The sequence below is a fragment of the Numenius arquata genome, chromosome 11 (genome assembly GCF_964106895.1).
Source record: "Numenius arquata chromosome 11, bNumArq3.hap1.1, whole genome shotgun sequence".
NCBI classification, from domain to species: Eukaryota; Metazoa; Chordata; class Aves; order Charadriiformes; family Scolopacidae; genus Numenius; species Numenius arquata.
The window spans coordinates 37,078,941-37,091,428 of NC_133586.1; the positions used below are offsets into that span (position 1 = coordinate 37,078,941).

Here is a 12,488-nt window from a genome sequence, read left to right on the forward strand (position 1 = left end):
GTAACCCCACATGTAGATAATGCAACAGAAGCAGCTGAAGCATTTTTAGGATGCCGATAAAAGGCTTTTCACTCAAGTTTATTCCTTTGTTCTCCTGGAACAAGAGACTGATACCAAACTTCAAGGCACATTAAAGTGCCATCTTTATATCTGAATCTCAAAGATGTGAATGAAAGTGCCCAGCACAAGGCTGACTCATGCTATGTGACCTCTTGAGCATCTGACCAGTGTAGGAAGAATAGCGCTGATGTAAATGAAAAGGGAACTTGGTCCTTTTCTATGTGCTCCTTTCATTGCTGCCTTACAAAGCTGGACTAGTAATAGCCCATGAGTGCATGAAGATATGAAATGTAAAAATATTTATGTGCCTGAACTTCCCAGGTGTTAGGTGCAACTTTCCCAGCCCTCAAACACTTCTCAGAACGCCTGTATAGGGCAAGATGCCTGTTTTTGAAGAGGGAAAACTGTGGCATAGGGACATGGAACACTTCTCTGTAGTTGATACAGACAGACCCAGGCACTCTCCGCAGGTCTGAACCATGCCAAGAGGAGTAGCTCTGATGCAGAGATCATGTAATGGTAATGGTACCATGTTAGTGTGGTACCAGCCCAGAAGGCAGTGGCCTATCCACTAAGTGTAGCATCAGCCTCAGACATGTGTGCCACTTGTAGACTACAGCCAGCTTGAAATATAGGGAGACATGCTTGTTTCTGGCTGTCCCCATCCAGGCAGGAATGTGACATGAAGACTATGCAAGAACCTCCACTTAGTATCTGAAATACTAAACTATCTCTCTTCACTCTCCTGTCTGCTAACCTGAAGGATTTACCAATGACCATAAGCCGTTAGGGGAATGGAGATAGGAATGGATACAGGTAACTCACCAGTTTAAGTGATTTTGTTAAGTAAGGACATTTGAAAGTGTCCTAGACATCTTTCCAAAGGGATTCCCTTGTCTGCTTCTTCTGCACTACTGCAAGTGTACTGGCACCCCGAGAGCATCACACAGTGTCTTCACTGTTGGTTATTCTGGTGAGGATCATACTCACTGAAATAGTTAAAATGATTACTCCCATGTGCTCCTTGACTCACATGCACAGTAGCTGTAAAAACAGACCCTGGAAATGAAGAATTCTTGCCCATGGAATAGATTTGCATGTTATAATAAAGGCACTTCTGATGTATTTTAGTAGAGACGGGGGCTGAATACATGTGCCTGTTATCAGGGCTGTGCTTTATGTTAAGACAGCCCTGCATTGTGCACTGCGTAATGAATTCCAGCAAACACAGCTTTTTATTGTTGTCACTTATTAGGGGCTTATTCTCCTAATGAGATACATAAGTATCTTTCATTAACATTAAGGGCGGTTGTGTGCTCGGCCCCTGTGGAGAACAGTGCTTTCTGTCTAGCTATGGCCATTTCGATGAAAATGCTATTACAGTTATTGCAAAAATTTGCCTTTATGATGTTGGTTGTCTGGAGAGCTTTTGGTATCATTTACAGAATTATCCCTGTATCCCTTTGACCTGTTTATTTCCTTGTTTTGGACTGCTACAATAAACGTTTAAACATCTTTTTATACCCACAGCGTCAAAATGTAGAGAAAGGGACTGGGTGCTAAACTCTGTTAAATACAGGCAAAACATATAAGCCTGGGCTTAGTGCATAAGCATATGCTTTACTTTAAGCCACCTGATTGAAGTCAGTGGGACTTCTCAAAGTGTTAAGCAGTTCTCTAATTGTTTTACCTGACTTTACGCCCAGGCTGCTGTTTATGACTGTCCAGGGACCAGAGGGGTCGATACTGCATAGTATTGAACTCTGAGTGCAGTAAGCCACTGGACAGGTTGGGAAGCGGTTCTTAAAGAAATGCATTCACAACTCTTAAAGCAAACATCCACCGAGATTTCCCTTGAAAAGTATATAATTTAAAAGCCAACACAGTTGCTGGCCCCACCTGTATGGTGCAGCACGCATGGCTAGGGATACTCCCCATCACTGCAACCAGCTGGCAGAGAACAGCAATGTCCTTAACACTTTGCCCTAAACCTCCAGAGCAGGGGGACCACATGCAAACTGCCAGCTGGCAACAGTGACAGCCTATGCTAAGCCCTGCCAACCCCATGAATTACCTGAGAGAGTCCCCATGGAGCAGAGCTAAACCTGTGCCAGGGCCTGCGCTAGAGAATGAGCACTACAGACCATTGATTCCAACCCCTGTGCACGCTCCTCGCTCCTGGTTCACTCACAGGGATGGACATAGCCCACGTATTGAGCAGGTGTCATAATTTTCCCTTCACTGGCTGTGACCCCAATTGCTGGGGGTTCACTCCGTTCTCAGCACAAAACAAGATGGTCTTTGCATGGGTTGCCCTAAGCTTTCATCTCCAGAACAGCAATGACCTGACCACGTGGAGATCACATCAGGATGGTCTAATTTTGAGGAAGATCACCAAAGAGGCTGAGGATTGGTTCAGGAAGTATTTCATAAGACAAAGTCTTTTCTCCCCATTTCATACAAAGTTCTTCATTCGTGTAACAACCTGATTTTGCCAGTTTTTGTCAGAAAAAAAGTCAGCATTTCATGGAAAATCAGCCCTGTAATTACAGACATACCCACCATCCCTCAAATGTGTATAAGGGCCTAAAGTTACATGTGTGTTTGCACATACATGTCTACACATATATAATGCGTGCATGTTTATAATAGATAACATACGACATAAAGTAGACAATATACCAAACTCTCATCTGGCCTAATTGACCTTTAGGGAGACTAGGGGATAAAATTTCCAAAGACACTCACATAGCTTGTAACATCTATGCCCCACAAAGGCACCAAGTCAGAATTTCCGAACTATTTCAGTGTCTAAAGATGCCAACAGACACCTACTGCAATTCCGCAAAAGTATCAGGGCAAAGTGCATGTTGAATTCATCTCAAGTCCACCACGACTCAGAAAGCACCAAAGCAAACTATTTGTAAAGATTTCTCTAACACCTACAGCAGAATCACTTAGATGCTTTTGAAAATTTCACCCAGGATAATCAAGTGGAACAGTTACGATGTAATTTAAAATCTTAAAATAATGGCATTTGACAGATATTATGCAGAGCAGTCAAAGAAAGTCTCAAACCAAATATAGGCACAGTATGCAGCAATAAATATTTTCCTATTTAAATATGGAGGTAAGAAAAACAGTAACTATAAAATAAAAGCAAGAAAAACATTTTGTTGGGCATATTTGAGAGAAATAATTTGCAAGTAAAAATGACTGTTAACTCTTAAAGCTGGTATCCAACCTCAGCTGCGTTCTGATACAATACAAGGGCACATCATACTTCACTTTTCTTTTTGTGTTCAGTTTTAACTTAATTTTCTGCAACTGAGCAAGATCAGATAGTCTGAAGTTGCCAGTGCTGGATATCAAGGCAACATGATCCCCAATACTGGTCTGCGTACAGTAACGGTGCTTGAACATAATGGATTAACACCATATTCAGTGACTGATGGAAAACAAGCAATATTATTTAAAACCGTAATGAGGCTCAGCAAACATCCAGCTAAATAGAAGAGGGAAATATTTCTCACTTCACTAGAACACTTAGCACAAGGGTGTGCACAGACTGACTTCTAATTTTCTTCATATTTAGCAAAACAGGGACATGCAAGCTTGGAGAAACAATGCATAGTCTGAGCATGGATCTCATCATCACATCACCTCTGAAGCTGACTCTGACGACTAGACCCGTTATGTGTGGCAGCTGAATTAACTATAAAATGTTAGACTGGTCTCCTACCGGCCATTAAAGAAAAGAATGCTGCCCTGAAGAAAAGAATGAGAGAGTGAAGATCTGTGGATGACTTTCTTAGCACATGTAGTTAGGGTACACTTCAGAACTTCGCAACACACCACTCCAGGTCACACCTGTACCCGTGTGAACTGCCAGGCAGCTGTTACACACACTGATGATAACAACCCATAACAAATTCCTACAACAAATCTAGATCCTTTCTATAAAATAGCAAGATAGTCTTATTCCTCCATGCACACCGAATGCCCGCTAACCAGAAGCTCTGAATGATCTGTTTGACCATTCCACAATTTTCAGTCGATGGTGCTGTAGTAAGGACCAGAAAGGTCAATAAAATTTAATAAAGATCATCCTTCCTTCCATTAGCATCCTTCCCTTAACAAATTTCATCCTTCCCTCCATTACTCTATTATGAGACAGAAAATGGCTGACATACCCCATGGCGATGTTCATAGTAAGCCAACTTGGATTTGGTTAAGACAAAGAAGCGCACTTTAAAGTTGGAGGGTGAAGTCCTTCTCTTCTGCTGGGATTTTTTGATCAGCAGTTCCTCCAGGAGCACGCAGTTATTCATGACTGAGCCAAAAATGGTCCTCTCCCAGGACATGGGATGTCTGCCCTACGCGCTAAGCGCCCGTCCAAGAAAGAGACACAAGAAGGAAGACAGTTAATTAAAAAAAAAGAGAAAAAAAAGGTGTTCAAAAGGCAGCGTAGGTGCTTTAAGCTTTATCTTCCCATCTACAGCAAAGCTTCCTTTCTGTCAAACCATAACCACATCCTCTGTGAAGTCATAAAACGAACAGCACATGTTGAAATATACGCTAAGGTAAATGTTGTGGAAAAAATAACATTTGATGAGCATTCAGTAGATGTGAGTCACTGATTAAGGACTAATTAAAAAGGGGTGTGGCATGATTAAGCATCTATCTGCTACTCACCCATTTAGTAAATACAGTTATAAATATACGCACTGAATGTGGATGTATATCCACATTCTCTCCCCTCCTTTTAGAAGTAGGTCATGTATCCATATTTCTTTTTTGAAGGAATGGTGCCTTCCCATTTAGAATATTTAACAGTTTGTTGTGTGTCTCAGAGATTTCATACAACTTATTTTGAGGAAGTTTCCCACATAACATGGAAGTTCCTACTATGTAAGCAAAGAAAATTGTATCCAGGATACACTCATATAAGAAATGATAAATATTTGTAGTCATTAGATATTTAAACAGAAAACAAATGGTTGCAATAACTGATAACTAATTAATTATCATTGGTTACTATTTACTGATTACTGACTGCATCAGGTGCAGTCTAATTAGTCTGTGGCTGGATGTTCCAGGAGGCACAGGCACGACATGCCCTCTGCGGATCAATCAAGACCAGCATAATCAGCAGTGAAACGAGCACAGACATCAAACCAAGCACAACTGGTTTCCTCAGGTCTTCAGGGCACCATTCAGGGCAGTCTGCACCAGGCTAAATATAAAAAAATTAGTATGTACCTAATGCGCTCAGCTCAACAATAGTGTTATATTTTAAAATAAATGCAATTTACTTTGCTCTTTCATTTTTAATATTTTGTTTATTTTTTATTAGTGGTGTATAAGTATTGCTGATGCTATTGAGGATTGGAGAGATGGAGTCTGGTGGAATGTGGGGAAGCTGCAAGATAAGTATTTTCATTAATTGGGTATTTAATGCTGACTTTTGGCTCTAGTTCAATGTAGCATTAGGGTATAATGAGATAGCTCCCTATTGCTGATATATTTTTAGAGTTGTTTTCAAGTTCCAAGGAATATACTTCATTATTTTAAATCCAGTTCATGAAAAAAAAATCTGAAGAAAATATCAGCGTTGTAAACTCTGTTTAAATGAAGATTTGGATTTAATAGGGCAGTTGGTAGACAGACTTGGGGACTGTATTTCCCAACAGAATGTATTGGTTTTCCTTCTCAAAAAAAAGAGGTGGCATATCCTTTCCTTGCTGTTTTATATTACATTGTTTAGGCAGCATGTTCCAGTGATCATCAAACATTCCTAACCAATTTTGTTCAATGTTAATTGATAATCTGCATTTGTCATAAAAATACAATTTAAAGATAGCACTTGGCGTACAGATCTGTAAAAGAATTTGCTAAAGACAATGCAGTATCATGGAACAGAAACAAGGACAAACAAAAGCTGTTGTGCAGTTGGTCCCTATATACATATATATGTTTATATATGTCTATCTCTGTGTGGTGGTCTTGCTGAAGATGAGATGTGGTATATGTTGAAACACTCATCATGTGCAAATCTAGCGATGCTGTGTTTCATTTCTCGGCAGAGTGACTGAATTCCAGGGAACTCTTGTGGTTGAACAAGAGAGATGACGCAAGTCTCTGATCTCCTGAAAAATCGTCACTGCTGCCAAGGGGGATTTCATGTCTATTTGTAGACTGGGATCAATACTCGTGCCAAATTTCCCAGTTCTTCTACAAAACAGTTTGCCTCATGCAATGCATTTATATAAGAAATGCAGAGTCTGCTGTGAGTTTTCTAAAATTGCACTCTGTAAACAGCAGCTCTTCCGACACTTCCAGACCTTGTTTAGGTGCTTGCGCCTCTAAAATACAGGACCACTTTTGCATGCGCACAACTTTTCTCATGCTTGAGAATTTGCTGGTTTAAATTATGCTCAGAGATCCTTTTTTGTAATTAATGAACCAAAACATGGACAATAGAGTGCCTTGACAAACTGTATGGACGTCACTCTGCCAGCAACATTGAATCCCCCCAAAAAGCCTGTTGGTCTTCATAACATTTTGCATGATTTCTGTCAGTACAGATGAATTTATAACCACAGTTTGTAATGTCATTGCATTTTTAGCTATGAACACTTATTTAGGACTATGTTATTCTTTCTAGTCTCTTCTTTGCACTAACTGTAGTCTGTTGAGGACTTTCTGAAAAGTCTTTGTAGCTCAGGGAGCCAAGGAGGACTGCAGTCCGTTGGCAGAGATGTATGGGTTGTCTTCTCAGAAAATGGAATATAAATAGAAATGCAAGGGTGTGTCATTGCAGCTTAGCAGAAAAAGCAAGGTAGACAGGACAGCAAAGAGATGAGACACCAACACGTAGACTTCTGAGGGGAGCAACATTGCTGGAGATGAGAGGATGTGGGGGGAGAAGAGATTCAGCGGGGGTGATAAGTAGTGGGGGGAGAGTTAAGAAATTCTTTGAATGTAGTGACTGGCAGCTCAATTTCTTCATGAGATAAGAGACAAGTTAGTGGAGGGACACGAAGAGGGGAGCGACTTGATCAAATGTTCAGATAGGGGGCTTGGTGATCGCACTTCATAGGGTGCAAACACGGTATGATGCGATGCACTGTAGGAGGTCTGCCGGGAAACTGCTGTGAGGGTCGAGGCAAGAGAGAAACAAAGAGCAAACGAGACTTGGCTCTGCACATGGGAGAACTGAACAGGCTGAGCTGCTGTGGAAAAGAAGGTACAGATTTCATACAACATGTAGAAAGAAAGACACACATAGTTGTAAGAAAATAATCAGAGATTTTGGCCTGGAGTGATAAAGAATCCGGAAGTTACATCAGAACTAGCAATCTGAGAACAGCCAACCTGATTTTTCCAAGGTTTTCCAAGCTAATGATGGGCCAGCTAAGATATTGGACAGGGGAAAAAGTAAGAATAACCAGAAGGAAGGAAACAAGTCAAGACAGCCAGATTTAGGTGTCATTGACATAGGCACAGGAGCTGATTTCAGTGAGAGCTGCTAACTATTTCTATTTTGCAATATTTCTATCAACTGATAATTCTTCACTGTTGAACTGGAGAGGAAGGTAGGGACTGGCATATTAGATCTAACCCTTCATGTTCCTTTTTCACTTTAATCCCAAACCCCATGTGTGGCAAGCATACAAATATTTCAGTGTAGCAAGCCAGAGTATGAATACTCTATAAGTATAATGAATATACAGCCAGATTGACATGTATATACAAAAACATATGGTCTAAGAATTGTATTTGTATTTAATTATATATTTATGAGAGGGCAACCTGCTAACGTGTATTTGAATTTTATTTAATTTCAAAGATCATGATTTCTTGTCCAATTTTGAAATAAAATTCTTTGTTGCCTTCAGGTCATGAACAGGCGCTAATAGGTTATAACCTTTTTAAACAAAGCCTCAGTCATTTAAGGGCTTCTGGACCCTCCTACAGTAGAGTAGGAGATGTAGGTAGGTAGGAAGGTAGGTAGAGAGATAGATAGACAGACAGACAGATAGATAGATGGATAGAGTTTGGTAGAAATACCCTACTTGTCTAGGATCAAGTTGGCTCCTGAGCTGGAAGACGAGAGGAAAAATCTGTAGAGCTCTATGTATAAACTCCAGAGCCTTCCTGAAAAGGCTCCTTGGGTGAGCTGGAATATCCCACTACCACAGGGATCTCACTTCTGGAACCTGACCTTGTATGACGGTGCAGTGATACACAGAATGTCTGAGCACACTCCTTTTGTTCAAGGCTTTTGGCATCGCTATATATTGCATGGTACAGAAATTCTGTATACTCAATAGAAAGGAATTAAATATATCTGTCTTAAGTATCTTAAACCCACTGTAAGTCTATGCTTTATGACAAGGAGACAAAGCCTGATGAATTTTTTATGTATCCTACATCTTCTCTACTTAGGTGCCTTTATAAAGCCTCCTACCACATATCCTTTGACACTTTTCCATCAATATGAAGGAAAAACTGAAATATTTTCAATTTTTCTGGTTTAAGTTTGAACTGCTGTGTGCACTAAATAATCCTCTGTGCTGGGCAAGTAGAGGTTACGGATAAAATTGTTCTTATCAGTTGTGGCCTCAGTGGGCTCCTTTTTTTTCTTTTAATCACCTTTGTTCTTCCCTTGCAAGATCTGCAAACTGGTCTACTTCTGCTCTGAAAAATGTTATTTTAGGGATTGGATTTTTTCTTAGGGGATTTACCCAGATTATGCAGTTCACACTTTTATTACTGTAGACTGTGGAAATCTCCCCACCCGCACATCCTGCTCTGATACCAATGCTTATGTCCTGAAGGCGGCAGAGAAATTTATAAAGTTAAATATAGATAGTTTTTGTTTTTGTAAAAAAACAGACCGGAAGGCTGCAACTATACCTTCACTCTCATAAAACAACCTCTATACTCACACCGTGCGTAATATTTGGGCCAGGTTTACCGCCTGCGTGCCAGCTCTTCCTTTTCACCACCCGTTCAATATGATGATTATCGTTCAACTTCCAAGCTTCCAGAATTCAGCCCATTTTGCTACTTAGCTTTTTTAGAGTGTGAGAAACTCTATTGAGGTTACTCAGCTGTCTTGCTTCTTTGGCAGTTCATTATCACCCCAATAAACGTGTCTCCAGTAGACCCCAAAGAACAAGACAGAAAGCTGCAGATAAAGGGAAGAATTACCCCGGTCTTTATGAGCCAGATGCATCCAGCTTCCCTCTAGGTCTTACAACTGCACCTTTGAATCCGCTCACACTGCTTCCAGTGACCAAGGGAGTTGCTCTTGTAGAACCAGAGCAAGATCCTCCTGTGAACTGTTTGGGAGCCCTGGAAAAGTAGATGCCTTGTTCTCAGCATCTGCCAGGAGGATGTAGTGAATTACCCATGATTTGAATGCCTGAAGTGAATCACTCCCAGGCTTACTGATGCTGGCAGTAACATAGAGAACATGTCTTATACTGGTGAACTTGCACAGGGTTAGGACAGGCTCTTCTGTGACGAAGGTACAAATAATCCTTTGCTCAGCTGCTCTCTCTTAGGCAAAAATGCAGAAAGGAAAACGTAGTTTCATTGGGTCATACCCAAACTAGGAATTTGCTCCAGCTCTTTTTATTAGCGCCCGCCTATCGTGGCTCCTCTCTGTCAATATTTCCTTCTGAAGACAAGGGTGGGACTTACACTGCTGGCAAAACTGCAATGCTGCAAATCCTGCAGTTTATTCTGGCAAAAATGACATGTTTGCAGGTACCCAGGTTGCTGATGGCTGGAGAGGGATTACTTCTTCATGCCATGCAGACACATTTTTTGAGACATGTTCATTTACAAGTTAGAACAGGCACACACAGGCGTGTGACCAAGTAAAGACCCAGCATTACTATCTGCCTTAAAAATTAGGTAGGGGCGTTGCTTCCAGAAACAACATTAAGACTATAAGCACAGGAAAGAGTGCTGCCTGATTCTGTCAAAACGTGCCTGGATTTTGAGCCCTGTCAATTTATTAACCAGTAGCGAGATATCTGTTTCATTGCTAAATAACCACGCAGGCTCTGTGCTGAGATTTGAATGTGTTTGAATCTGGTAATAGGCTGTACAGCAAGAAACAGTTCAACTGTCATGTGTGTTGAAGATTGGTTTGCCCCAATTTTTACATAACAGGCACATTAAACTTCGTTCCTGCCTTAGTAGGTGCACCAATAGGCTGCAGCTGATATTTCAGTCTGAAGAGTCAGAAAGCAAAGGCAGCACAACACTGCACTGCAAATTCATTAATTCCCAAAGCCACAGCAGGAGACAGGGAGATGGGAATTAACTACAGCAGATGGAGACATAAAGCTTGCTTAAGTCCCCTTCACCCCCAACAGGCTCCAACAGGCTCCTTTTCTCTTCCCCTCCTCCCTGGTATACCCTCAACAAAGCCTGTAACAATCACCAAAAAAGGAAATTCCTGAGCTTGTTGCTTAACTGGGCTGTAAAATGCAACACTCAACCTAATCCCAACAAGAGACTGGAACCGAGTTTCATTTTGGGGTTATTTTTCAGGCAATGTTGGGAAAAAACCCACACATTTTTATTTACTATTTAGGGTGCCATAGCAATCAAAATGGAAGAAATATGTTCTAGCACAGAAGAGAGCAGCACTGTTCTCAGACCATGCATGAAAATGGGGTTTGTATTTACTGTGTTTGTACAATGCTTGGATTCAAATTCCGCTAAAATAACTTTGCATACTGCAATGGCACACACTGCTGCTGAATTAACAGAAGGGGAATGCCTGATAATGAAACACGCCAGTTTACCTAAAATTAGTTATGAAGAAAAACAAAATAAACTTAGCTAAAGCAATAAATTAAGATGTCATGTCTTTGAGGTAGAGAACATCATTGTACTGATTCCCCGTCTGCTGAAGGGGTGTCCAGGTTCATTCCCACAATTTGGAGATGCGGTAGGAATTGTGCTGTATGATCAGTGGTGGGCTTGTACTGGAGAGTGTCCTTGTTTCAGAAAAGAGCTGAAATGTAGCAGAAAGCAAATTGTCGAGTGCTATGCAGGGCAGTCATCATCGTCCTCAATTTCTCATTTGGAAGCTCTGCCATCCATGGGTCTTCTGAGAATCAGTCATGCTACCCAGAACAAAACTGAAACTCCTTTTTCTTCTTTCATTAGTCTTTATATCCTCTCTGTCTGGCCACGACATACAGACTGGGAAAATGACTGAAGATCACAGAGATCATGTAAAAAACAAGTGCTTGTCCCCTCACTGTTTTCTGCTTTTTGAAGTCACAGCATTTCACATCCTTGCTGCACAGTTCACTGGGTGCAAGGCAGCAGAGAATCAATATCAGCTCCTGTTAAAAGAATGTAAAATCAAAGTCTGGAAAGTCCAAAAACCCCAAAGATGTGTTAGTACCTCCTACCACATGGGTTTACTCGTGCATCTCTGGAGGCAGTGCCTTTTATTCCTTGCCTGTATTTCAGGGTATGATGTAACAAGATGATTTGAGACAAACTAAGAGCTTGCTGCCACCGAAACAAGGAGAACCGTTCCCCTCGCCATCTCCCCAGCCTTTTCCTTTCCTTCTGCCTATGTGCTCTCCTCTCTTAAAAGCTCGCTCCGATGCTCACTGGATAGATAGCAGTGAGTTGACTTAACTCACTAGAAGAGCTAAAAACTTAATCCATAAAATGTACAATCATGTCTTTCTGTGGGGTTTGGAGTTGCATCAGTTTACTTTGCAATCCAATGCCTGATGGTGATGGTACAAAGTAGTGAGAAAAAAGGACTGTACAGCCAGAAGTGGGGGGCTGAGGGAGCAGTGAAGGAAGAAAGGAGAGTGGGACCAGGAGGAAAGGGTCAGGGAGGAGGCTGATGGAATGAGAACTCCCTTTCTCAAGAAGAAAATTGTTTAGTTGCAGCATGGAACTGCACCCTTGCCTGTATTTGAAAACCATGCTCTGAGTATTTATGTGCTATGATAAGATCTGCATCTCTATCTTGGAATACTTTAGCTTCTTCAAAATTATTGTTTGTATGTATTGAAGTAGTACTCAGAAATAACCACTATATTAAAAAAAAAAAAAAAGAAAAAAAAGAAAAAAAAAAGATAAGCTATCTCAGATTCCCCTGGCTGATAGTACATGATTTTCTGCTCCGAACTGTTTAGATTCTCAACTAGTAAGACCATCAGCTGATGACAGAAGCAATGTGGTAAAGTACGAATGATTTTATGAATGAAGATTAAAGCTCTCTTAAATCTTCCTGCTCATCCCAAGGGACCTGGTGGCTTAATAATGTGGAGAGTTCGAATGACTGGTTCATATTAAACAGCAAGCCTGTGGCGTGGGAGACTACCAGAGTCCCAGGTCAACGCCTGCACCCAAAGCACTCCTTCCAA

At 41.0% G+C, this 12,488-nt stretch overlaps 1 protein-coding gene across 1 annotated transcript in view; it reads right to left on the reverse strand.

Annotated features, from left to right (window-relative positions):
• ITK (IL2 inducible T cell kinase) overlaps window positions 1-4,466 on the reverse strand; it is a 32,542-nt gene extending 28,076 nt beyond the window's left edge. The window contains exon 1 of the mRNA XM_074155403.1: window positions 4,254-4,466. Coding sequence (XP_074011504.1) covers window positions 4,254-4,424 — 171 coding nt within the window. The 5' untranslated portion in view covers window positions 4,425-4,466. The remainder of the gene's footprint in view (window positions 1-4,253) is intronic.
• Between the last annotated feature and the right edge of the window lie 8,022 nt (window positions 4,467-12,488).